At 61.6% G+C, this 26,514-nt stretch overlaps 3 protein-coding genes across 3 annotated transcripts; 1 reads left to right on the forward strand and 2 right to left on the reverse strand.

Annotated features, from left to right (window-relative positions):
- Positions 1-378: 378 nt before the first annotated feature.
- SOCS7 (suppressor of cytokine signaling 7) lies at positions 379-9,983 on the reverse strand. Its single transcript, XM_048927094.1, is given in 11 exon segments — positions 379-1,555; positions 1,728-1,882; positions 2,152-2,171; positions 2,173-2,288; positions 3,354-3,482; positions 4,384-4,552; positions 5,346-5,476; positions 5,798-5,899; positions 6,342-6,446; positions 7,407-7,471; positions 9,082-9,983. Coding segments are annotated over 10 exon segments (1,776 nt in total). The 5' UTR covers positions 9,900-9,983; the 3' UTR covers positions 379-1,555; positions 1,728-1,761.
- A 1,257-nt stretch (positions 9,984-11,240) lies between these two features.
- Positions 11,241-19,342, forward strand: GPR179 (G protein-coupled receptor 179). The gene is made up of 11 exons (XM_048926667.1): positions 11,241-11,740; positions 12,154-12,262; positions 12,931-13,018; positions 13,120-13,310; positions 13,423-13,491; positions 13,921-14,030; positions 14,108-14,346; positions 14,446-14,584; positions 14,686-14,791; positions 15,465-15,605; positions 15,855-19,342. The coding sequence occupies exons 1-11, from the start codon at positions 11,262-11,264 to the stop codon at positions 18,978-18,980; spliced, it is 4,797 nt and encodes a 1,598-aa protein (XP_048782624.1). The 5' UTR covers positions 11,241-11,261; the 3' UTR covers positions 18,981-19,342.
- Positions 19,343-20,211: 869 nt separating this feature from the next.
- On the reverse strand, positions 20,212-23,607 carry MRPL45 (mitochondrial ribosomal protein L45). The gene is made up of 8 exons (XM_048927147.1): positions 23,524-23,607; positions 22,850-23,045; positions 22,290-22,407; positions 22,046-22,144; positions 21,402-21,450; positions 21,021-21,170; positions 20,774-20,947; positions 20,212-20,608 (listed from the first exon to the last, which is right to left on the reverse strand). The coding sequence occupies exons 1-8, from the start codon at positions 23,566-23,568 to the stop codon at positions 20,549-20,551; spliced, it is 891 nt and encodes a 296-aa protein (XP_048783104.1). The 5' UTR covers positions 23,569-23,607; the 3' UTR covers positions 20,212-20,548.
- Between the last annotated feature and the right edge of the window lie 2,907 nt (positions 23,608-26,514).

Genomic DNA, 26,514 nt, shown 5'->3' on the forward strand with positions numbered 1-26,514 from the left:
CACCATTTCCATCACTTTATTCCAAACCCCCAGACTCTCTCCCCCTCCCCCCCCCCCCCCAAAAAAAGAAAACCCAACAAAAATCCATCTGTCAAACGACAATAAAAAGGAATTACAAACACAAACCTCAACCCCCCCCCCCCCCAATAACAACATACAAAAGAACTGCACACAGCTGCCCCAAAAACCCACAGCATCACTCACCTCACCGCCCCCCCCCCCCCCCCCCCAAACATGCCTATGAATACAATATATACAGACAGGACCCCATGGTACAAGCCCTCCCCCCCTCCCCAAAATAACCAAACGCACCCAAAGTGCATCTGTTGCGTTGTAACAAGAAGAAAATACAGCCCCCCCACCCCCACCCCATCATTTCTCCATCCGACAGAGGGGCCCCCAAGGCTGCTTGGGTTTCTCTTTTTACCCATTTAAGTCATTATGTTTTTTTTTTCTTTAATATACTTTACGAAAATAAATTATACGGCGCCTATTTTAATAAATTAAGCACACACACATAAAAAAAAAACATATATAAAAAAAAATAAAACAGAAGGAAATGAGGCAAAGCTGCACTCCTGTGGCTCATCCCTCCTCCCCCCCCAAAGCTGCTGCCTATGGGGGTTCCCAACAGGACCCCCCCCCCACAGCAGTGCAGAGCTATGGGGCCCCCCAGCACAGCGTGGGGTGAAAATGACTCTTTTTCCTTCTTTCTGCCCCCCAAAAAAGCAGCTCAGGGCAGCTGCTGCATCCCAGGATGAGCTGCAGTGTGGAGGGGGGTGCAGAGGAGCAGCAGCACCCATCAGCCTCAATGCCCCCCCAGCACAGCGCACTGCAGGCAATGAGGTATTTCAGCAGGTTATGAAGATCCTTGGGGTCACCTGGAAGCCAAATCCTTTTTAAATCCCCCCCCCAAATGTTGAAGATGGGGGCAGAGCGATGCTGAGCCCCCTTTGCAGCAGCGCTTGGAGCAGGGGCGCAACGGGCAGCTTCTCAATGCTGCTCTGAGAGGCACCAGGCTGTGCTGCATCCCAGGGTGGAGGTGATGCCATGGGGGGGGGTCGAAAGAAGGGGGGGGGGGGAGCTGATCCTGGCCCCACACAGCTCTCTGCCTGCACCCCAACCCCAACAGAAAACCAATGGGGTCGATCCCATGCCGCGCTCGGAGCTCATCTCCTGGAAAGCCCCCTTGAAAGCTTCCCAAGGAAGCTGATGATGAAGTAAAAACCAAAACAAAAAGAACCAACCAAAACCAAAAAAAACAAACCTGAAGATGTCAAAAAAAAGAAATAAACCTTTTTGTTTTAAAAGTCCTCCATAGTGCCACGACATTCTTTGTTCTGCACGCAGTCCGTGGGGCTCAGCTCACAGCCCCCTCCTCCTCCCCACCCCCCCCCCCATGGTGGGGGTCCCCTCCTGCTGTGCTCGGTGGCTGGGAACTGTGGGACCCCTTCTTCTCTCCTCCAAAGCGGTGCTGCAGAAGCTGCACCTTCGTGGGCCTCATCCCCCCACTGCAGCCAGACCTGGGGGGGGACCGGATGGCATCACCAAATTCCTGGGGGGGTTGTGGGGGAGAAAAGAGACGAAGAAGGGATCAGTCCATGCAGCTGTGCCATGAGAGAGCAGCACAAAGCAACGGAGCCTCAGTGCTCGATCCCAACCCCGAGGGGAAGCGGTGCAAAGGGCAAAGCAGCCCCCCTTTATTTGTGGGGGGCAGCACGACGTACCATCAGTGACGGCAAGGAGGGCGAGGCGGCCTCGCTACGTGGAGGATTCAGCATCCTGCTTCTGTCTGGAGATGAGCTGAGCCTCCTTCAAGGACAGGTAAACCTCCTCCTGCGGGTCGTAGTAGTAGAACTTGCGGATGTAGGAGATGAGGGGCCTGGGGGGGGGGGGGGGGGGGTTTAAAGGGGGGATGAGGGAGGAGAGCATCAGCTGTAGGAGAACCAGAACTGCTCCCCCCCCCCCCTCATGGCAGCACCCTCAGTGCTCAGCTGTGCCTCCCTCCTGCCACCCCCAAAAGGAAGCAGCTTTACCCCCTCCCAGCTGAGAGCTGTGTGCTCTGCCTGACCCCAGCGAGGGGTGGGGGGGAGGCAGCAGGATCCAACCCCCCCCCCCCCCCTCCAGACCCACAGCTCCATGCTGGCTTACTTAGGCAGCGGCAGCTCAGGGGATGTGATCGATCCGGACCAACTGCCTGATCCGAAAACGGCAAAGGTGCTGGAGAGATTTGACATTGCTGAACCTGGAGACGGGATACAGGAGCTGGACGGGCGTCGGAGGGAGACCTTGGGGGGGTTAAAACCACAAAAAGCAGCGTCGGCCTTTCAGTGTTTTGCAAAGGAAGCAGCAGTTGCAGGGCAGGGCTCCGTGCCCCCCCCCCAACCAAAGCATCACTTTGCACTGAGGTGCAACAGGCTTCAGAAGGAAGCAGAGCGAAGCCAAAGGGAGAGGGGGCAGGAGCTGCAGGCAGCACGTAGGCTCTGCTCTGCACAGCCCCTGGAAGGGCTCCATTACGAAGCTGTGGGTTCGGTCAGCACGAGGGCTGCTCATTCCTGAGGTCACGAGGCTGGGCACAAAGGCAGAGCAGAGCTGTGCCAGCCCCCCCCCCACGCAGGAGTTGTGCCCTGCCCCCGATTTATGGGCAACAATTGAGCCCCACAGCCTGGAGGTGGGCAGCAGCAGCAGGAAGGATGTCTGGGAGCCGGGCTCATTTGCTGCACAAGGTTTATCCACCTTCACAGAAGGATTCAAAGCCGGTTAACGCTCCTGCCCCCCTCCTGCTGGCTTGTCTCTGAGGACAAGGGAGCAAAAGGAGAAAAGGGAAAGCTCTTCACACTAAGATGGGCTCAGAACCGCTGCGGGCAGCTCAGGATGCTGCGAGCCAGCTTTTGAGAAAGCAAAGAACAGCCGTCAATTGAAGGCTGGATTCCCCCCCCCCCCCCCCCCCCTTCTGACTCTCCTACCAGAAAGGAATCTGCCTCTGGGAGCTCAGCCAGCACAGCAGGGACACAGCATAGGGAATACAGGGAACATCCCCTCCTCGAGCAGCAGCACCGCACTCAGGGCTCAACAGGGAGCTGCAGAGCTCAGCATCACCCCCCCCAGTGAAGATATGGCAGCAGTGTGGGGCATTACACCCAAGGGTGGCTCTCAGAATGGCACCCAGAGCAAATCTGCTCAGGGATGCACCCAGAGCTCCCACAGAGCCTCATTCTCAAGGGAACAGATCCTAAGATGCCTCCCAGCCTCTCTCCAAGCTCTGCTCTCTGTCTCAAGCACAGGATGCTCGTGGCACGCCGCCGTCTGTACCCACAGCAGGAGCTGCCCCTCGGTCCTGGTGGGATGCTCACCTGGAACCCTGGATCGGAGGAAGTACAGAAACTTCCCGTTTTTGGAGTGCATGATGGCTCTCTTGATGAACTCCACCACAGATTGGCAGCGGTCTTCAAACTTGGGATGGCACCACAGGCTGAAGGTCCCTGCCAACAGGACACAGGAGTCTCACATCACCGGGGAGCTGCTGCTGGCTGCAGGAGATCCACACTCACCCATAGGCTGGGTGGCAGCTCTGCAGCCTCAAACAGGGCACGCTCAGCTTCAATGGCAAGCAATGAGACTGCAGAGCAGGAAAGCAGGCCCCCTAGCTGCATGCAGATCCCTACATAGCTGAAGCCTCTGGCCAGACCGTTCTCTTGCATGCAAGCAGGCACTGCCTGCTTCTTGCACCAGGGAGCAGCACTCCCTGCTACGGAGCTGCAGCCAAACCGTAGGTCTTCAGCATCATATTCCTGCCCAGTGGTGTCGTGGATGAGCAAAAACATCCCTGGCTTTGCAGCATCTGGAAGAGGCAGCGCCGCACTCACAGCCCACAGCCAGCAGAAGGGCTGCACTGAGCTCACAACACCCAGCCTCTGGGCAGACCCCCAGGCAGAGCACTGGAGGAACAGGAGTGCCCACTGAGCACTGGGAGCCAGCGAGCTCCGATCTGAAGGGTCTGAAGCATCACCACCTTAGAGGTGGCAAGCAGATGCAATCCCAGCAGGGTCACTGCACAAACACCAGCAGCCTCCCTGGGCTGCCTGCTCAGCTCTCCTATTAAGAATAAAAAAGACAAAAACCCCGATTTCTTGCTCACATCTACCTGAAACCTGAAGGTCGAGCCGTTATCTATTCACCATTCCCTCAGCCCCCACCATTTCTCATCCCCATCGCTTCAGCAGAGTGCTCAGCTCTGCAGTTTTCCACTCTGCTGCAGCACGAGGCCATGGCAGCAGGGCTGAAGCCACCGATGCTGCTCCAGGGATGCAGCTGGAGCAAAGGGAAGGGCTCTGCTTTGGCTCCTTGAGCTCAGAGCACCCCAGAGCCACCCCCAGCCCTCACCTCTGTAGTGCTCCATCCTGGTGTGGTGGGTGATGCCCTGCGATCGGAAGCTGAGGCTCAGGATGTAACGGGGGTCAGAACTGTCCCGCACCAGAAAGGATCCGTCTGGTTTCCCTTTCAGCTTCATCTCTGCGTCCTCCCAGTTCATGGGTCCCCAGTACCACCCGCACTGCAGGAACGAGACGCGCCATGTCAGCAGGACTGCAGGCACAGCCAATATCCGCTCTCGTTAATTCACTTTTATACCTAAATTTCATTTCCTGCTTCTATTCATCCCAAGCGTGGACTCATTGCTCCTGGATCACAGCATTGTAGGGGTTGGAATGGATCTGCAGAGATCATTGAGTCCAACCCCCCTGCCAAAGCAGGTTCCCTACACCAGGTCACACAGGTCAGCATCCACCGTTGCATTTACCACCCAGAAGTGGGGAAAGAACACGAGATGCATTCCTTCACTCACCCAGGATCTCACTGGGGGGTGTTTTCTGGTCCTGTCTCAACTCTGTGCCCCCAGCCAGCTCTAAAAGCAGCTCCCAGAGGGCTGGAGCAACCTCTCCTGAGGAAAGGCTGAGGGTGCTGGGCTTGTTGGAGAAGGCTCTGGGGAAAACTCACCTCCCAGCACTTACAGGGAGCTCATAAACAGGAGGGAGAGCGACTTCTCACACAGATTGACAGTGATAGGACAAGGGGGGGACGACTTCAAAGTGAAAGAGGGGAGATTTAGGCCAAATGTGAGGTGGAAATTCAAGACTCTGAGGGTGGCGAGGCTCCGGCACGGGCTGCCCAGAGAGCTGTGTGCCCCATCCCTGAGGTGCCCATAGACCCAGATGGGGCTCCGGGCAGCCCATACAGGGGTCAAACCCTCCCACCCCAAATCATTCCACCCACTTATAACACGATTCAAAACACAGAGCCCTGCCCCACTGCCCTTCCCTCCCCACATCTCCCCATGCAGATCCCACCTTCTCCAGCTCTCGCAAGCTGGCTGCAAAGCTGCTGGAGTCCGGGCGGTACAGAGGGCACTGGAGGTGGGGGGTGGGCTGGCTGGGTGCTGCTTCTGTGGGTCGGAGGGGAACGATGCGGGGGAAGGCATCTGCAGAGGGAGGGACAGCACAGTGCAGTCAGTGCTGAGCTGCTCGGGCCCCAGAGCGCTCAGCTCTCAATGCAGCAGGCAGAGGAGGAAGCTGGACTGACAGACAGGAGGACAGCATCCTCGTGAGGTGTCAAACAGCTCCTCCAAGGTGACTCAGCACCTTCACCCTGCTGTTTGTTGTGCTAGCTGGGAGGGAAGGGAAAAGCACCAAAGGAAGGAATTAACCCATCCCAACACAAAGGGCCAATTAAAGGTCCTTTGGGTCCTTTAGGGCAGGAAACCAAAGGGGAAGTGCAAAGGAAGCCCTAGAGCTGCTCTGACCTGGGGCGTGGGGCGGAGGAGGCGGAGGCAGAGGGAAAGACTGCAGGGAAGACCCCATCGGACCCACTAGGACAGATGTAGGCAGCGTCCCACTGATATCATCTAGGAGAGAACAGAGGCAAGAGGCATTCAGATGAAAGGAAAGCAAGCGAGCTCTGCGCTGCTGGCAATGAGCAAACTGGCACTGAGCACCGGAGGGGGAGCAGGAGATGGAGCTTGTGATGCTGCACCAGCTTCTGGGAGCAGCCCAGCAGCCTGCACCCTTAAAGCAAAGGAGTTAGTTAGTTTTCCAGCCTGGCTACCTCCATGCACGCAGCCTGCAGCACAAGGCAGGGGTTTATAGCAGGTTTTGCCTCCCTGGCACACGCGATGTGCGCTCAGCAGGGCTGCCATCCTGAGCACAAAGATGCTCAGCAACCACGCCGGGCTCATGGTCCCCAAAGTGTGAAGCACAGCAGGGACCTACAGAAGATGCTGATGCTATGGAGGAGCAGCAAGAAACGCTGTGGGGCAGCAGAGCCCTGCACCCAAACAGACCACGTACCCAGCAGGCTGAGGCTTCGGCGAGGAGGCGGCGGTGGAGTCGGGGGGTGAGGGGAGCTCAGTCCTCTCTGAGAGATGTCCACGTCCACCAGAGACACCGTTTCACCTGGAGGATGGCAGAGGGAAAACTGTGAGCACCAGGGGAGGCAGAAGGGCAGGGGCAGCAGATCCAGTCAGCTCTTGGTCAGGTTTTGCATGCAGGTGACTCGGGTGGTTTAAGAGAAATACATCTCAGCCTACAGGCCATGAAGGGATCAACTCTTGACGTTCACAAGGGAGTGGGGTAGAGCCTAAAGGCTCTGACCTCAGGACAGAGCCTGGGGAAAGCAACGATATGAAGATGTCCAAGGTAAAGTGGGAAAGCTTGAGCTTACTCCAAAATCGTGGGAGAAAAAACGAAGCCATCAAACCCCACTTGAAGCCTCAGCACTGCACCAATAAAGAAGCAACTGCCAACAACCAAAGTGCCGCTGCCACAACGGAGGCACCGGTCAGAATTCAGCCCAACCAGCTGCCAGCCACCAGCAGCACCGAGATCTCTGCACCCACAGCCTCACAGACCACTTCAACCCCCCCCAATGTGCTCCAGCAGCAGCAACAGCAGCAGCTCCCCGACCTCCTGCAACCTGCCCTGACGCTCAGCATAGGACAGCACTGACTCAGCTTCCTCCTGCCTGTGAAAGCTCTCTGCCCATTAATCAGTATCATTAGAGGGGTATTTAGGTGCAGTCCTTACCCGAGGTGCTTTCCCCCGGGGCTCTGTGGGTGTAGATGCACACGTGTGCATGCAGATGCTCTTTCATTTCCACACCCTGCCAACAGCATCCAGGTATGCTGGGCTGCTTCAAACGAAGCTGAGAGGTGCTGAGGTGCCAGCAGGTGCAGGAACTACAAACCCTACGCTCCCATCTTCCCCCAGCAACAGCTGATAGAGCAGGAGCAGCCCTGGCTTTGAGCAGCCCTGCTGCTCAATGAACACACGCGGCACCCAGGAATCTGAATCCTGCAGCGCTCAGCACACGTTTGCCCTCCAGAAGAGCAGAGTGCAGCCCCTTCAAATCCTTACCTGTGAAGAGGGGGCTGAAAACAACCGGGGAAAAGGCACTTTGAGTTCTTGTCAGTCTGTGTTTCCTGTTGGAAATACAAAATAATGGGGGAGGGGGATGAAATCATGAACGGGCTTCATTTGATCTTTTTCGGGCTGGGAGAACCCTCAGCAGGATGCACCCAGCCTGCAGACAGCAGCATGTGCTGATCCAACCCCTGGAGCAGAGCTCTGGTTTAAGTAGGACAGCCAACCAGCAAGGCCAGGGCTCCGTCCTGCTGCTAAGCAAATCTCTGGCAAGGTGATTAATCAAGTCTTAGGAAAGAAAACCCCAAGCAAGTGTGGTTGCTGGAGCCAAGAAGCTGTTTCACAACAGGCAGCGCTGCTGCTCCAAACCCAACACTGCCGTGTGCCTCAAACACACTGCATGATCACAGGCACTTTGGGAGCACTCTGCTGAACCTGGAGCTGAGGGAACTCATCTCAATATATAAAAGCTCAAACTGCTTCCTTTTCAGGTCTCTCGTGCCTGTTTGGGGGTTCAGCTGCTCCCCAAAGGAGGACGATTCATTGGTGATGAGCCACACACTCCTCAAAAACAGACTTCAGACCAACACCTGCAGCAGGATGACAGCTGCCCTGACCAACCAGAGCCACGCAGCACAACCACAGCCTTCCCACACCACCATCGCACAGAGATGAAGCACCAAACAAGGTCAGGTCAGTCCTCCAACTCAGAAGCCTGGGCTGCTGAGCCGACCGCAGAACCACTGCTAAACCTGCACCGACCCTGGGCTGCAGGTGCAAGAAGAGCAGCCCCACGGATGCAGCTTTCAGAGAGAAGCCTTACGCTGCAGCACGAGGAGCAGCACTGCAGCAGCTCTGAGCTCTTGGGCAGGAGGGCATTCCTGGAAAGCTCTGCCTTTTCTGAGGCCCTGAACCACAACAGCTGCTGCATCAGGCACCTTGAAGTAACCTTTGGTAGAACAGCAGCACTGTGCTGACCGGGGAAAAGCACAGCAGCTCCGTGGCTGTGATGGAGCTGCTGCTTTTATGCCCCCTGATCTCAGCACTGCAGTGTCCCATAGACCACAGGTTACCATTAGGGACACCCTGATGTTTGGATGGGGCGATGTGGGAGGACTCGCATGGTCTCTATGCACTGCTGAGCCAAACCACGTGTCCTCTGTGATGCAAGGGATAAGGGCCAGCTGTGGGCAGTGCCAGGCAGTGACTGGTGGCTGTGCCCCTCCACGACAGCTTGGCAGCCCCACACCAGGGGGACACAGTGGCCATGGGGTGCAGAGCTGGAGGGAGCAGCTCAGAACCCAAGCCCTAAAGGGGATGAGGTTGAAGGGAACCTTACAGCCCACTCAGTTCTGAGCCACGCCACAGCCTGGGTGCTCCCCAAAGGCTGCCCAGGATCCCATCCACCTGCAGGGATGGAGCACTGCATTTTGCTGAAGCCACGGAGCCCAGCAGCACCGCGCAGAGCTGCAGGATCAGCACCTCCAGCATCGCCAGCTGCGACCCCCAGGGAACCCTCTACACCGCAGGAAGGCGCGCAGACCCCCGTACATCCCCCCAAAAGCCGCTCTCCTGCTTCGGCCACGGGGCTCCACGGCCCCTCCCGCACCACCCGCGCATCCCTGCGCCCCCAAGCAGCCCCGAAACCCGCGGTCCCTCCGCTCCGTACCTGCCCTCCTCCTGCCCGCGGCCCCGGGCCCCTCCGCCGTCGCTCAGGCTGTGCGCCGAGGCCGTCAGCTCCGCTCCCCGCCGACTCCCTCCGCTCCCGTCCCCGGGGGCCGACCCTCCGCTGCAGCTCTTGGTGCGGAAGAGGCGGCTCAGGCGGACCCGCAGCGATCCCTTCCTTCCTCCCGCTGCCCCGGGGCCGGGCCCGGCTCTCCGCGCGGCGGCGGCTCCGCGGGGCGGCTCCTGCGGGTCTGCGGTGCCGGGGCTGCCCGGCTCTTCCTCGGAGCAGCTCTCGGCCTCGTCGGGCTCCAGCGCCTCGAGCACCAGCAGCGCGTCGCTCGTCTCCTCGGCGGCGGGCGGCCCGAGGCACGGGCAGGCGGCGGGGCCCTTGGTTCCCAGCGTCGGGGGCCGCAGCCCTAGGGCCGCCAGCTGCAGCTCCAGCCCCCCCGGCGGCCCCCAGCCGCCCCCCGCCGCTACCGCCGCCGCTTTGGGCTCCAACGCGCAGCGATGCCGCGGGCACAGCAGCTCGGGGCCGCCCGCCGGGCCTTCCCCGCCGCCCGCCTCCTCCTCTCCGGGCCGGCCCTCGGCGGCGTTACGGAACACCATCAGCTGCGGCGGCGGCCGAGCGGCCCCTCCCGGAGCGGGGAGGGGGAGCGGCAACCGCGCTCCGCCCGGGCCCGGCGGCCCCGCAACCGCCGCGCCGCTACCGGGGCCGCCGGCCGCCCCCGCCTCCGGCCCGGCCCCATAGCCCAGCAGGCGGCTGAGCACCCGGTAGGAAGCCGCGGCCGCCGCCTCCCCGTCGCGCAGCTCGACGCGCTGCATCGCTACGGCCGCCGCATGGCGCCCCGGGAGCGGAGCGGTCCCGCCGCCCCCCGCACGGCCGCCGCCGCCGCTCCCTCCTCCGCGGGCAGACCGCACGTGGCCACGCCCCTCAGCTTCCGGTCTTGGCCACGCCCCTTCACCAGGCTCCAGTCCACTATCCCCGAGGCCACGCCCATAATGCACATGGCCACGCCCCCTCCAGGCGCCGCCCATCATCTGCGAGGCCACGCCCACGCTCTCGAGGCCACGCCCGTGTCTCTTGAGGCCACGCCCACGCCCTTGAGGCCACGCCCCCTCGGCCGAGTGGGGAAATTGAGGCACGGCGCTGCCGTTCCTGCGCCTTCAGTTTTCCCTCTCAGCCAGGAGGGAACCGGACGCCCCCCATCCCGGGCCGCAGGCTGCCCTGCGTGCCCCCCCTCCCCACGTCCGTCCCTGCGTGTTTTGGGGGCTCTCGGCATCCTCTGAAGGGGAGAGGGGGAGCAGGATTATGGGATGCTGGGCTCTGGGATACTGGGATAACAGGATGCTGGGATGTTGGGATAACGGGATTCTGGGGTGATGGGAAGCGGGATGTGAGGATGCTGAGAGCAGAGGTGCCGAGATAACGGGATGCTGAGATAACTGGATACTGGAATAACAGGGTGCTGTGATGCTGGGATAACAGGACGCAGGGATAACGGGACGTGGGGATGCTGGGATGGTGGCATCACGGGTTTCTGGGGTAACGGGGTGCTGAGATGTTGGGATACTGGGATGACAGGGCAGTGGGATGCGGGGATGTGGGGCTGTGAGGCTGTGGGGCCGGCACCCGGTTGCCATGGCGGCCCGTCGGGATGCTCTTCCGTCACGGCCGATCCGGGGGGGGGTCGTTGAGCTCCCCGCGGCGGAACCGGAGCCCGACGGCAGCACCGGGTGGGGACGGGCGGGGGACGGGAACGGGGGGGTCGGGGCGGTCAGAGCAGCGCCGAGCGCAGCGTGGGGCCGTGACGTCTGCGAAGGAGGAAAACAGGCGGCGGTCGGAGCGCGGCTCGCGGGCACCGTGCCACCATGACCCCCCCGGGGGGGCCGCCGCTCTGGGGCGCTCCGGCCGCCCTCCTTCTCCTCCTCTTGCTGCTGCTTCTTCTGCCGCTGCGGGCGGGGGCTCCGACGACCCCCGACGACCCCCCGACGGATCCGCGGGGGGACCCGGAGGGTTCCGCGGCGCTTTCCTTCCTGCAGACGGGCGACGCGCGGCGTTTGGCCCTCACCAACTGCAGCCGCAGCGCCGCGCTGAGACCCCCGGGGCCCGACCCCCCCCCGGCGCTGCGAGCCGCCCTGCGGGCCGCCCCCGAAGCTCTGACCCAGGCGGCCAATTTCCTCAACATGCTGCTGCAGGGCAACGACCTCCGCGAGGCCAGCGTGGCCGAGGACGTGGAATGGTACCAGGCGTTGACGCGCAGCCTGGCGGGGGGGCACCCATGGGCGCGCCGCTCCCTGCTGGCCCTGGACGCCCACCCGGCTGCCCCTTCCCCCCGCCTGGTGCTGCAAGCCACGGCCGTCGACGGGGAGATCCACCTTCGGGACGTGTCCGCGCCGGGGAACCGCAGCTCGGACGGCGAATGGGTGGCGGAGCTGCGGGAACGGCGCGGTCCTCCGCTCCGCAAACGGGTGCTGAGCAACGACCTGCGCTCCATGGAGACCCCCAAGTGGCGGCGGGGCGATGGGTACGTGGCGGGGCCGGGCCACGTGCGGTGGTCGCAGCCATTCCTCGAGTGCCGAGATGGGAAATTCGTCCCCGTTTGGGCCGTCGCTCTGTCTGCTGCCTTCTATGGGCTGAAGCCCGACCTCAGCCCCGAGTTCAAGTGAGTGAGAGGGGGGGGAGAGGGGAGGGATGGGGAGGTGTACTTGTGTGCATGCATTTGTGTTTGCGTGTGCGTGTGTGTGCGTGTTGGGAAGCGTTTTTGTGCAGCTGTGTGTGCGTGTGCACGTGTGTGAGTGCATGAATGTGTGTGTGTGCATGTGTGTGCATGCGTGCATGTGAGACTGCTTGCATGCGTGTGCATCTTTGGGGATGCTGGGAGACACACGCATGTTCCTGTGCATGCACGTGTGTGCAGTGCTGTGCACGTGTGGGTGTGAGACCCTCCCGAGGGGCAGGACCTCTCCAGATGCCTCTGTGTCCCGGCACCCGGCTCTGCCACCGCTGTTTCCCCCCCCCCAACCCCCCCGGTTCCCTTGTGCCCCCTCCCGGTCTGACCCCATCGCGGTTTTGTAGGGGAGCCGTGCGGGTGGACATCGAGCTGCGGGATGTGGGCATCGATCAATGCGACAGCGGGACGGGGTGGTTCGCGGGCACCCACCGCTGCGACCTCAACAGCACCCAGGTACCCAGACCGCACCGATCCCAGCATTAAACCCCCCACTTCCCAGCACCCACCCCCACCTTCTAGAGCCCTGTCGGATGTGGGGCTGCCCCGCTCCCCCCTCCCCCCGTCGCACCGTCCCCTCCGCCCGTCCGTCGGTGCTGATCCGCCTCCCCCCCCCCCCCCCCCCCCCGCCCCCATCTGCCGCTCCCGCACCGCTCTGCGGTTTATTGTGCAAATCTCCCTCCCTCGGCAGCGCCGTGGGGTGACCCGGCTGCCACCCGCGTCGGGACAGCGGGGACCGATGGGCGGAGCATCCCCGGGGGGGTTGGCGCTGACCCCCCCATCGGCTGCGCCCACCCCAACTCAGAGTTCGGGGCGAACCCGACGGGTCTGAGCGGCGTCCCGACCCCCGGCGGTGCCCCCCGTCCCCCCCACCCGCATGGATTAGGGGCCGCTCCGCCCCCCCCGGATTAGCAGCGCGCCGCATTAGGTGTCCATTTAGGTTTTAGGGGGGGATTTGGCTGCCAGGCTTTGGCTTTTAATTCCCAAATGTTTAACCGCTGCGTTGCGGGGTAGAGGGGGGGGGGAATCGGCTGTCACCGAGCCGCCGCAGCCCCCGCTGCCCTGTGGGGTTACGAGCGCAGTGCGGGACGACCCCGCAGAGCAGCCGTACCCCCACCCCGCAGTGCGTCCCGCAGCAGAACCGCGGCTTCGTGTTGGGGCAGTACGCGTGTCGCTGCAAGCCGGGCTTCTACGGGCTCAGCGGCGGGGCAGGTGCGTGCCATGCGACCCCCGACCCCCCCCAAAGCCCCGCAGGGCGCACGGGGCGATGCTTTGGGACACCCCAACCCCCCCCCACCTCGTTCCATCCGCAGTGCCGCCTGAGGATGCCGCTCGCTTGGCGTGCCGCCGGTGCCGGGAGGGCTGTGCGAACTGCCGGGACGATGCGCCCTGTGAGGTGCAGGAGGATCGCGCGTTGCGTGCGGCCGTGCTGTGCTGCCAGGCGTGCTGCATGCTGGCCGTGTTCCTCTGCATGCTGCTCGCTTATCACTGCCGGCGGAGCAAGGCGAGAGCAGCGCGGGGTCCTCACGATCCCATCTCCTCGGCCCCCCCCCCCCCCCTGAAGGATGCCCCCCCTCCGGGCCCCGGGCGCTGCTGATGGCCCTCTGTCCCCGCAGAGGATCCGGGCGTCGGGCGTTGTGCTCCTGGAGACGATCCTCTTCGGGTCGCTGCTGCTCTACTTCCCTGTGAGTGCGCGGCCAAATTCCCCCCCTGCTGCCCCCGCACCTCCCTGCAGAAAGCCCCACAGACCTTGGCTGCACCCTGCTGCCATGGGGCACAGCTGGGTCCCACGGGGCTTTGCCGTGGGTCAGGACTGGCGCCACGCAGGACACAGCACTGTCGTCACTGCTGTCACAGATCTGACATCTGTGGGCAGAATCTTCTTAGGAAACCAAACCTCTTTCCTCCTCCCCATGGCCGTGGGACCCCCGCCCAAACCCCCTCTGTGTGCCAGAGAGCAAAGGCTGGGCTGGGAGCCCGGCCGTCCCCATGCTGCCACTTGCCACAGCCTTTCCCCTTTCTCCCCGACACCTCGGGATCTGTGCGCTGAACACGGGCACGGCTCTGCAGCCCCGCACCACCACCACCATCCCCCCCCCCCCCCCCCCTTACAGGTCTTCATCCTCTACTTCAAGCCCAGCACCTTCCGCTGCATCGCTCTGCGCTGGGTTCGCGTGCTGGGCTTCGCCATCGTGTACGGCACCATCACCCTAAAACTGTACAGGTAATGGGGAACGGGGGGGGGTCCTGCTGGGATGCTGGATGAGGTCCGACCCCACGCTCACCCCCGGCGTCCCGCAGGGTGCTGAGGGCGTTCCTGGTCCGTGCAGCGCAGCGTGTGTCCTACACGGCCAGCGGGCGCGTGTTGCGGGCTCTGGGGCTGCTGCTGCTGCCCCCGCTGTGGTTTCTGGCAGCGTGGACCGTGGCAGCGTTGGAGAACGTCGGCCGGAACGTCCCGCTGGTGGTCCGTGCGCAGACTGCCCGAGGGCTGAACTTCTCCGTCTGCAGCCACGACCGCTGGGATTACATGATGGTGGTCGGTGAGAGACGGCTGAGCGCCCCCTCCCCGGGTGCCCACAGCCCTCCCCGCTGCCCCGCGTACCCACAGAGGTGCCCATGCCGTGTGCTTTGTCCTGCAGCCGAGCTGCTGCTCCTGCTGTGGGGCAGCGCGCTGTGCTGGGCTGCGCGCGCGGTGCCTTCCGCCTTCCACGAGCCGCGCTATATGGGCATCGCGCTGCACAATGAGCTGCTCCTCTCGGCCGCTTTCCACGCCGTCAGGTACGGTGCGGGATGCCCACGTGGCCGCAAAGCATCCCTCTGCACCGTGGGTGCGGGGTTGGAGCTGTGGGACCCCGCGGTGCCTCCTTCCCCCCCTCCAGGTTCATCGCGGTGCCGTCGCTGCACCCCGACTGGATGCTGCTGCTCTGCTTCGCCCACACCCACGGCACCGTCACCGTCACCCTGGGGCTGCTTTTTGTCCCCAAGGTAACGCACGGCCCTAAGCCCGCGGCTATGGGGGATGGGGAGGCTGTGGGGTGGTGGCTGTGGGGAGGTGGTGGATATGGGATGATGGCTGTGGGGAGGTGGCCCGTGGGGTGGCGGTGTGGGATGGTGAGCGGTGGGGTGGTGGCCGTGGGGAGTTGGGCAGTGGGGAGGTGGAATATGAGAAGGAGGGCAGTGGGGTGGTGGTTATAAGGTGGTGGCTATGGGGTGGTGGTTATGGGGAGGTGGGCAGGGGGGTGGTGGATATGAGGAGGTGGGTAACGGGGTTACGGTGGTTATGGGGAGGTGGTATATGGGGAGGTGGGCAGCGGGGGCAGTGGTTATGAGGTGGTGGCTATGGGGTGTTGGGTATGGGATGATGGCTATGGGGAGGTGGCTATGGGGTGTTGGGCTGTGGGGAGATGGGATACGAGGAGGTGGGCAGCGGTTCTAAGGTGGTGGCTATGGGGTGATGATTATGGGAAGGTGGGTAGTGGTGATTATGAGGTGACGGGTATGGGAGGTGGCTATGGGGAGGTGAGATATGGGGAGGTGGGCAGTGCAGGTGGTTTATGGGGATGTAGGCAATGCAGAGGCGGTTATGGGGTGGCGGTTATGGGGAGGCGGCCGCGGGCTCCGATGTGTTTGGGGCTCCCTTCGAGCTGCCCCGCCGCAGTTCCTGCACGCCGGATCGCCGCTGCGGGAGGAGATCGCGGCGGAGGTGTACGAGGATGAGGTGGACGCGCGGCGCTCCGGGCTGAGCAGCAGCATCGCGTCCGCATGGAGCGAGCGCAGCTTCGACCCCGATGACATCCGGGTGGGTGACACGCTCGGGACCTTCTTTTGACGCTCGCTGTGCCGCCCCGCACAGGAAGAGGTGCCTGTTGCGATCTTTCTCCTGATGCAAAGCGGGGGGGCCGGTGGGAGGACGGGGCTGGGCGGTCCCCCCTCGCGGGGACGCGGTGAGGGCGCATCGCGGGGCGGTGCGGATCGGACGGGCGCGGCGTCGGGTCCCGGTTCGGTCCCGTCGGACGCGCTCCCCCCATTTTGTCCCCCACCCCCCCAGGAGGAGCTGAAGCAGCTGTACGCGCAGCTGGAGACGCTGCGGACGAGGCGGATGGCGGCCCGCAACCCGCACCTCCCCGCGTCGCCCCCGGCCCGCAGCTCCGGCAGCCGCCGCTCTTCGTCCAAACGGCCGCACGACGGTACCGGCGGGGGGGGACGGGAGGGGGGCGGCCAGCTCCGATCCCGCAGCTCCGAGCATCCGGCACAGGACGCGGCGGCGGGGGGCTGCGCGGAGCCTTCCGACAACGAATCTCTGTGCGCCGCTCCGCTGCTGCCCAGATCGGCCAGCGCCCAGCAGCTCGGGGGGCACGGGCAGCCCACCCGGCTCCGCGCGGTGCTTCTGCAGAAGTCGCTGAGCGCCGGTGCGGGCGCGGTCACCCCGTCCTCGGCACCCTCGGAGCAGGAAGGGGTGTCCCTCTGCACCGCCGCAACCCCGGCCGCTGCCACCCCCCCCGCCCCGCTGCCGGACGGGGGTCCCCCCCGTGATGCTTCCCCCCCGGCTGACAGCAAGGGGACGAAAAGCGTCACTTACGCGCCCGTTAAAAGCGTCAGCGCGGACGGCCCCCATCCCACGGGGCGGGTGCGCGTGGTGGTGAAGAGGACCCCCCCGCCTCCCCCCGTGCGCTACCAGAGCCTCCCGCACCGCCACGGGGACAAGGCGGAGCCTCCGAGGCCGCCTGAGGGGACGGCAGCGAAACCCGCGTCCCCCCCGTCGGGGTTGCGCTCCGCTCCCCCCATCCCCGCCGAGGTTTGTCCGTGGGAGCTGCTCCAGGAGGAGATGCTGAGGCAAAAGCAGAATAGCGGCGAATCTCCGACCTCCGACCCCCCCGGGGACACGGCGGGGATCCCCCCCAGCCTCAAGCCGCCCCCACAAAAGGCTTTCAGAAGTTTGGGGTTCGCCATCAGAGCCATCAACCGCTCCAGAGCGAAACGCAGCCTGAAAGGAAGCAGAGAGAGCAGCGATCTGAAACGGGGACGTGAGCAGGAGGAGGGTGGCGGGGGGGGGCAGCCCGGTCTGGTAGAGACCCCCCCGCCGCCCCCAGCAGGGAGCAGCCCAGATCCCAACCTGTGGGATGGGGATGTGGACCCCTCTCAGTGCATCGCCACCAGCTCTGCATCTGAGACCCCAATGATGGGGGACAGCGAGGGGACGGCAGAGGGACAGAAGGATGGTGCTGCCGGGGGGGGCACAGGTGCTGGTGAGGGTCTGATATCACCCTCGGTGGCCATGCAGCCCTCTGGCATTGATGCCCTGTGTGTAGCACAGAGTGCAGGGAGCGCGGGGCCGAGGGCTGAGGTCTGTCCCTGGGAAGCACTGAGTGCCCCGGGGGGGTCTGCGTCCCAGCAGGAGGGAACCGGGGGGGTCCTAACGGTGGGAAGCAGCCCTATGAAGGGGCTGGGGAAGGGTGGCAGCCAGCCTGCTGCTTGGGGGGGGGGGAGCGAGGGGCTGCCCACCAGGAGCAGGAGTGCAGAGGTGGGGGTCTCCCCATGGGACACAGAGAGGGGGGCTGGGGGGCAGGGAGGAGCGCAGCTGGATGTGTGCAGGGTTCTCAAAGGGGACGGCAAACCCGGGTGGAGGGGGACCGAGGAGCACAGAGCACAGCAGGCTGAGAGGGGTGGGGGTCTGGGGGGGCGCGGGGACACCCGGATCTCTGCAGTGAGCACTGAGAGGGGGAATGCTGAGCCAAGGAAATCCCAGAGTGCAGAGATCTGCCCCTGGGAGGGACAGGGGGGATCAGGGGTCAGCAAAGCAGAGATCTGCCCTTGGGAGGAACAGGGGGGATCAGGGGGGAGCAAAGAGGAGATCTGTCCTTGGGAAAGTCAGGGGGGGTTAGGAGGGAACAAAGCAGAGATCTGCCCTTGGGAGGAACAGGAGGGATCAGGAGTCAGCAAAGCAGAAATCTGCCCCTGGGAGAGTCAAGGTGGGTCAGCGGGGAGCAAAGCAGAAATCTGCCCTCAAGAAGGACAGGGGGGGTCGGGGGGGAGCAAAGCTGAAATCTGCCCTTGGGAAGGACAGGGTGGATCAGGTGGGAGCAAAGCAGAGATCTGCCCTTGGGAGGAACAGGAGGGGCCAGGGGTCAACAAAGCAGAAATCTGCCCCTGGGAGAGTCAGGGGGGGCCAGGGGGGAGCAAAGAGGAGATCTGCCCCTGGGAAACGGCCACCCCCCCTGTGGAGCAGCTGAGGATGAAGCTGAGCTCTGGGGGGGCTGCGAAGCGCATCACACGTCAGGCAGCTCTCGTCAGCCCTGCAAGGTCCGTGGAGAGCATGGGGGTGTCCCGCAGTGCTGAGAGCCCAAAGGCAGAGATCTGCCCTTGGGAGACCCTGGGGAGCTCCGGGGGCAGAGAGGAAATTTGCCCCTGGGAGGGGGCTGCTCCCCCATCTGATAAAGGGGAACTGAGAGAAGCCCAGGAAGGCGCATCGGGAGGGGGCAAAGGCGCTGCTGCACGTCGGGGTCTGCAGAAAGAGAGGGGAGGAAACGTGTCTGCAAAGCAAAGGGGCAGTGGGGAACGTGAGGCCGTGTGCCCCTGGGAGAGCGCAGAGCTCTGCACATTGAGGGGTCAGGAGCCAAGAGCCAGGGATAAAGCTGAGATCTGCCCTTGGGAGGAAGATTTGGAGGAAGGAGCTCCGGGGAAGGCAAAGAGCCTGGGTGATTCCAGAGCTGCAGGGATGGGGAGCAGCCAACGTGAGGCTGTGTGCCCCTGGGAGAGCGTGGGGGCAGAGGAGCCAGCGCTGAGCACGGCAACGGGGAAGGAAGGATCCAGAAAGCGTGAGAGCGCAGAGAGCAGAGCTGCCGTCTGCCCCTGGGAAGCAGCAGAGCCCGGTGCTGGGCAGGAGAGCTGCAGCCCTGGAGAACAGCCCAGGAGAGCGGCCCCTGTTGGGGTCAGGGAGCACCGGGCGCTGCGCCGCATCCTGCCTGCGGCACCGGGGCGAGCTCACACGGCACAGCAGCACAGGGGGCCCAGCACAGCTGAGGTCTGTCCCTGGGAAGCCGAGGAGGGTCCGGAAGCCCCCAGCAGCCCAACCCTGGGAGCGGTTGCTGTGTGCCGTGGGGAGAAAAGCCCTGGGGAGGGTGAGAGGGATGCAGGAGCGTCCAGCGCTGAGGTCTGCCCGTGGGACTGTGAGTAGAACTCAGCTCAGCCCTGGGGTGCAGGGAGCTGCCCACACTGCGTGGATGGGGGTGGAAGCGTCCAACAAAGGCACGGTGCTGCAGCAACCGCAGCAACGACGCTGCCTGTGTCAGAGATCCAGGCTCTGAACTGTTTGGGCATCACAGAGGTTCGGAGCTGAATGGCATCAGGGCCCCGAGCGCCATGGGGCTGCAGTTCATGCTCTGACATGAGCTCAGGGGGAGGCAAAGCAGGGGCAGCTGCAGTGCAGTGTGAAGGAGAGCAACTGCCCAGAGCCCAGCACTGCTGGATGCGGGGCTCATCCCACCATCCCTTCTCCATTTGCTTCCTCTCTCCTTGGGAGGAGCATTGGGATCTCCAGCACCAAATATCCATCACCCGCTCGTGTAAGGAAGCGTACAGATAGGAAATAAATGTTTACCCTGAGTGCTCGCAGTGGCTGATTAACGGGGGGGGGGAGGATGCTCAGGGATGAGCTGAAGCAGAGAGGCTGTAAAGAAAGCCCAGAACAGCAGTGCTTTAATCACAGTCCAAATATCAGCAAAGGTGACAAGGAGACAACGCTAGACTGGAAAGAAATGCTGCTCTCCTGGAAAATGCACTCCTTTAGTTCAAAACCTGAGCAGAGCTGTGCCCATGGTCAGGCCTGAGTCCACCAAGCAGGCAGCTCACACTATTCTGCCCCCAGCCCCCCTGCCGTGTGCTGCAGCACTGCCTCATGAGGGCTGCATGCAGTGGGATCCCCCAGGAAAGGCAGACAGATTGTGACACCCCCAGTTACCAAGAGATGATGGGGATTCCAACTCTGGCTGCTCTCCCAGCAGAGCGTGACAGTAACACAGAACAGCATCCACAAAAGGGCTGAGTGCTCAGGCGTGAGGCTTTCAGACACACAGCCTGCAGAAGCACAGGGCCTGCTGTCAACGTCACCACGTGCACAGGATGGTGCCAGCTACCCACTAAGGACATCTGCTGCGGGGCTCCTGAGTGCCTGCAGCCAATGCTTTGAAACACAGCAGCTGTGAGAAGTGCTGCCTTCTGATGTTAGCTGACACAAACACTGAGCTTATGAATCACAAGCTTTATGGCCAGCAACAAGCACGCGTTCAGCAGGACTCCAACTGCAGCATCCACCCAGGAGAAACCAATTTAAAGCCTGCTTGTTGCCCCTCTGTAAGATAAAATAACTCGAAATTTGGGGGAAAGAATGGGAAAAGGAATCACCAACAGCTTCTGCTGCAGACTTTAATGAGAGCCCCCAGGTTTATCCCATGCCCCACGTCTGCCCAGATGTGTGCTGACAGCAGTTCTTGCCGTGCAAGCACAGAAGTCAGCCAGGAGAGCAGCCCCACAGCCCTCAGAGCTCACGTGAGCCGCCTCCCAAGCCCCTCTTGCTCCTTTTTTCAGGCAGTCTCTCAGTGCCTGGAGTCCATTTCTGAAGCTGCTTCGTTTGCTGACTGCGCACTGAAGGCACAGCGATGTCCGTCCTGCTGCCTCCACAGCCATTCCCTGCTTTGTCCCTCAGGGTTGTTTGCACTTCTCTCCGAGTACAGGCTCTGAAATTCCCTACTTCATTTCCTCATACTCTTGTGAGGGATCCAAGGCTGGGCCAGGAATCATCACCGTCTGAAACAGCAAGGACAAAACTCAGCACGGCGTGCAGCTGTAGTGAGAGCATGAGGGAGGGCGAGCAGAGGGTTGTGGCAGTGGCACTGCCTGATGTGAGGAACAAAGGAACACAGAGCACCTGCACTTTGCAGACAGGGGCCACGCTGTTCCTCACAGCTTTACCTTCACAATGGGGTCCTTTGGTGGAGCCCACGCTGGGACGATCTTGCCGTGCATCCTCCACGCGCCGTACGGGTTGACCAAGTACCTCTCAAACACAACGTATTCCAGAACATCCTTGGGCAGCTGCTCCCCGCCGTACATCAGCCTCCCAAAGCGGTCGTAGATGGCCAAAGTCTGCAAACAGGAAGATGCACTGAGCTGGAATCAGCTGGGAAAGGCAGGAGGGAAGGATGGGGGACACACACACCTGCCTGCTGTGCATCCGCACCGTCACCTGCCCGTACAGGTTGCCCTGGTTCACAATGCTGGTGCATCGGATGTGAACCACTCGTGGAGGCTCCAGTGACTCCACAAAGCTCCACCGGATGGTTTTGTACCTGTTGCCACGGACCATGTCCTGGAAAGCAACAAAAAAAGAAGACAGCACCAAGTGCATCACGAATCGAAGAAGCAAACTGCTACAGGCGGGTTGGGAATGAATGCTGCATTACTAGTCAGGCCTGTGCTTTGCTTTCCTGTTTTGCCTGTACTGTATTTGTGTGAGAGGAAAAAAAAAAGGGATAATTTCTCATCTCTTCCACAGCCTTTTTTCTAAACCCAATGAAGGAACACCCAGATAAACACCTACCGGGTAGCAGCGCTCTGTGACCAGGGAGTGAAGTTTCTGCTTGTTGAAACTGCAAGTGAAACAAACACCCAGTTACTCAGATACAAGCACTGTGAAGAGGCTTACTCCCAAACTGCTGCTTCTCCAGGCGATTCGCAGCCCTTTGGCAAAGCAGAAGAAGGGAGACTCTCAGCTACGACCTCAGCACGAAGTCAGAGCACAAAACTGCAGGGGAGCCATGATGACATCCTTTGGAGGCCAGCCGTGGCCTAAATCCTCTGCTGATGTTTGGAATTGTAAGCGAGGATGATGCAGTTTTAAAATGTGTTCTATTACTAGAAAGTGGAGCGAATCAGTGGAATCCCTGTGGCACGGAGCTGAGCAGCCCTGAGCACACACTCATCTGCTGACAACACCAACATTCCAACAGCTCATCTCCTTTTCAAGTCAGGTCAAGATGAATTTTCTGCAACTTGAACCTCATTAGGAAAAGCAAAAGTGTCTCCCAAACCACCAATGCCACCTCCTGTTCAAACAGATGAGGGCAGCAAAAGATAAAGTACTTGTTGCCAATGAAACACAAGGATACAGAGACAGGAAAACCAGAACAGGTAAGCAAAGAGAAGCAAGTCCTACGTAACCCCACTGGTCAGAACGGGTCTTACTTTGCCAGACTGTTGTGAGCTTCAACATAGATCTCCTGTGCCATCTCTGGGAAAGTTTTAGTGCTGAAATTTGGATCGTGATCCTTTACCTTCCGCAGGCTGAAAAGACAAGAAAAAGCTCTGAGCAAATGAAAAATGTCTTCTGTGTGTTTCGGACGATGACGACTGCATTACCCAGCTGTGGTGCAAGACAAAATTGAGCAAAACTTCAGCACTAGAGACTAATGGAAAAGGAGGTACATACGCTAACTGAGAGGCAGCAGTCTGCTTCAGCTTCTCCATTCTTTGCTTCAGCCCATCTTTGGACAGGGAAGTCATGCGGGCATCGCCCTCAGGAGGGACGTAAGGGTCTATGATACTGGCTGCGTGAGAGAAGGGAGGTCAGGAGGGGAATCAAGGGGACAAAGAGGCAGCGCCTTGGTTGCTGGGGGTGGAGAAACAGGATTGAAAACATTTGTAGGATGAAATAGCAGCACTGGGATAAATAATGGGGGCATCTCTCACTGCTGACAAGCTGTGCTACTGCCTGCTCTCACTGCCTGCTCTCCTCTTACATGCAGCCCTGAGGTACGAGGATAAGGCAATCAGCAGCAGGGAGCACGGCCTCCCATGCTATTCCTGGTCCCTGGGTACAAAGGGGCCCACAGGAGACACAGGGCTGACAGCACCAGGGCAGCTGCTATCACTCCCCTGGGGTAGAGCAAGTCATTCAGTTTGCTGCATGCAAATAACTGTCAATGCAGTCACAGTACTTCTAGTCTGCCTTAGTTGTGCCCTTTAGAAGAGACCAAAGCAAAGTGCCACCTGTGCAGGCCAAGTAGAAGGCCCGTTCCATGCGATCCTCAGGAAACGTTCTGCCCAAGGACTGCAGCCTCTTCTGCTTCTCTTCAGGGGGCAGCTCCCGGGCCCATTCAGGGACAAAAAGTCTCCGCTTCGTCCTCACAGGGACAACGAGGCAGGCTGGAATGGCTCTGGGGGGATGGAGCAGTGATTCCATGGCCTAAGGGAGAAACAACAGAGCATGGGCTGAGCCCAAAGGTCAAGAAACAACACCAACACAGTGAGAGATTTCGCCTCTTGCCTCCAGAGCACAGAAATGTCATCATCACCTCACACAGAACTGGGCTGGGAGAGAGAAGCCACAGCCAAGGGAACGGGGGGAAAAGAGGAGCAAGGAGAAAGGGAAAGGGGGAGAAGGGAAGGGAGGAAAGGGGAAGAAGGGAAAAGAAAAGGGGGGGGGGGAAGGTGGGAAAACGGGAGGGAAACCAGGGGAAAAGGGAGGGAAAAGGGGAAATGGGGGGAAGGAGAGGTGAGCAGGCCCTGCCCATGCCTGACCCCTCGGACACCGCCAACCCCTCTCCTTCGCTCCGCCCGCCCGGCTCCGCAGCTGACCCCATCCCCACAGCTCCCCGCGGCTCCCCACGTCGCTCCCCGCCCGACTCCTCAGCCCCCGTTAACGACCCGCACAACCCGCGCACCCCGCGGCCCAGCCTGCTCAGCCCAACCGCCATGGCGGCCGCCATCTTGCTGCCGCAGGGCACGCCGGGAAAAAGGGGCGGGGCTTCCGGGGGGCGGGCGGCGCGCGCGCGCGCGGAGGGGGCGGGGCCAGCGGGAACCCGCGTGGCGGCGGAGAGTGGAAAATTCCATCGGGCGCGGGGGAGGCTCCGCCCTACGGCCGGCCGGGCGATGGGGGGGGATTCCCCCGACCCCCACGTGTGATGCGATGGGGCGCTCGGCACCGTGCAACCCTCCCCCCCCCTCCCCGTCCCTCGTGCAATGTGCTGGAGCCCCTCGTGCACCGTGGAACAGATGCAGGGTCTGCTTCATTGCTCCTCCCGTGCAATGTCCCTCCGTGCCCCCCATGCACCGCATCGTGACCCCCCCCGGTGCAGCTACAGGGCAGCCCAGCAGTTCGGCTCGGCTCGGCTCAGCTCGGCTCGGCTCGGCTCGGCTCGGCTCGGCTCAGCTCGGCTCGGCTCGCTCCCATCTCCTGGCTGTGCTCCCGGGCACTGTTGATCTTGGCCAGGAGGAAGCGTTGCTCCATCGGACAGCTGGTTAATGTGTAGTGACGGCTCTTCTGTGTTTGAGACCGTTGATCCCAGCCCATGCTGCTATCGGGCCCGGCCCCCCCGCGCACCACGGGGGGTTCTTGCAGCAGCTGGGGGGAGCAGAGCGCGGCCACACACTGCAATCTGCTCCAGCGATGCTGGTGGTGGCCAGTTATCATCCAGAGATGATAATTGATGGTGGCTCCAGCCAGCGTGTGACCCCTTGCAAATCTGCCTCATTCCACCCTATAGGGTTGCATGCCCCGGGGTGGGGTTTGGAAGGATGGGAGCACTGGAAAAAGCAGAGCACAGCTCAGCACCCAGGGCTGAGCTGCTTGCAGCTCTTCCACGCAGGGTTTGGCCGCGTTTGGCTCCATCCCTGCATTACAGAGGTGCTTGTGCAACCCGCCCCAGGTACTTGGCCAACAGGAGGACAACGGGCGGCCCGGCACGCACTGCACGGCGCAGCACAGCACGCAGCACATGCAGCAGTGCAGAACGCCCAGCCCTGCTCCTGCTGCCCCACGGCTCCCAGCGCCGTCCCCTGCTCCCAAATGCCACAAATTCCTGCCCTAAGCCACCGCAGGACCTGCGAGGCAGGATTAGCCGGTGCCCTCCGGCTGCTCCCGCTCTTGGCAGGGATGGCAAAAACTCCAGCAGAAAAAGGGAGAAAGGGAAAGCCTCTCTGGGATCTGTCTATTGTTGGGTTTTTCCCTTGTTTCCCCAAGTAAAATGGTGCACAGGCAGCGCTTGGTGCAGACTTGGGGCTCCCCACCGAGCCCTGCTGTCTCCCCACGTTGGTGCTACCACAGAACCCGTTTGCTCAGGATGCAGCAGAGGCCTCGCCAGGTTTCTCTCTCCCTTTTATCCCTTCTCTCGTGCTGCTTGCTGACAACAGCATCTGTCATGGAACAATGCAGCGGTGTGGGCCAGCAGCTGCCGCAGGGAGCAGGGCACCAAGCAGCCCGGGCTGCAGTCAGAGCTCTGTCCTCTCTCCTAAGCTGTTCCCAGAGCAGATCCATCCCTCCTGCCTGCATCCGTGCATCCTGCAGGCCTGGAGGAACCCATGGGTTGGTGCTGCAGGCTCCTCCTGCCCTCAGCACATCCCTGTTCCCTTTTTGCTTGCTGCTGGCTTCTATGTGATCCAGCGAGACATCACAGCAAAAATAAATCTTTGGGTTTTGGTGGGTTTGCATGGCTTGCAGCAACAGAAGGCAATTATTGGCCCCATGGAGCGGCTCCGGGGCTGAACCGGCTCAGCACAGGGCAGGGCTGGGGAGGCTGGAATTCCATTTTTTTGCCCTTTTTCTTTCCCATATAAAGGCTTTATGAAGAATTTTTAAACTTCCTGCTGGTGTTTGTCACGAAAGCAGCCGGCCGTCCAGCAGCACCCACTTGGGACGTCGATTGCCCTGTAAATACCGCTGGCTGTATTGAGCACGGAGCTTTTGAAGGCGGATTCTTTGCCTTGCATCTTCCACAAAGCCCGAGGAGCTGAGCTGGGTGTTTTGCAGCTCTTATGGGGCTGAGATGGGTGGGTAGCAGTGCTGTGCTGCCTTATCTGGGCGCAGGGGGCTGAGAGGCTGATTAATGCAGCAAAAAGGGCCCTGAGCTCCCAGATAGCGGAGCTGAAAGGATTGTCCATCTGTTCTCAGCACTGATCTGCACCTTGAGTGCTGTGCTCAGTTTTGGGCAGCAAAGAAAGGCATTGAGGAGTGCATGTAGAGCAGGGCAATGGGGCTGAGAGGGGTCCGGAGCACCGCAGCTCTGCAGGGAGAGGCTGAAGGAGCCAGGGTGGGTCAGCCTGAAGCAAAAGAAGCACAAGGAAGGGGGTTTATCTCGTCCCACAGCCCCCTATGGAGGCTGGCAGTGAGCTGGCTTGCTCTCTGCTCCAGGAATAAGCGATGGGATGAGAGGAGACGGCCTCACATTGCAGCAGGGAGGGTCAGATTGGGCATTAGGAATGATTTTCATATCTAAGGGGGAAATGGTTTGAAGTTGAGGGAGAGAAGATTGAGGTTGGATGTCAGGGGGAAGTTCTTTGCTCTGAGAGCAGTGAGGTGCTGGAACTGGGCTGCTCACAGGGGTTGTCCTTCTCTCTGGGCAGCTGTTCCAGCACCTCACCACTCCACCTGGGGGGTGTGAGAAGGCTAATGGGGGGGGCCTGAGGGCCAGTGGGGGTGTTGGGGGCCAGTGGGGGGTCTGAACACGTCCATCCCTGGAGGCGTTCAAGTCCAGGTTGGATGGGGCAGCCTGGTATGAAATGTGGAGGTTGGTGGCCCTGCATGCGGCGGGGGGGGGGGAGTTGGAGCTTCGCGATCCCTGAGCCCCCTTCCAACCCAAACCATGCAGTGATTCTGTGGGTCGCTGTCCCTGCAGGCAGCGTGGTGGTGGTAGTCGCGTTGTAAGGGGGGGCGGAGC

Source organism: Lagopus muta, chromosome 25, assembly GCF_023343835.1.
Source record: "Lagopus muta isolate bLagMut1 chromosome 25, bLagMut1 primary, whole genome shotgun sequence".
Classification (NCBI taxonomy): domain Eukaryota; kingdom Metazoa; phylum Chordata; class Aves; order Galliformes; family Phasianidae; genus Lagopus; species Lagopus muta.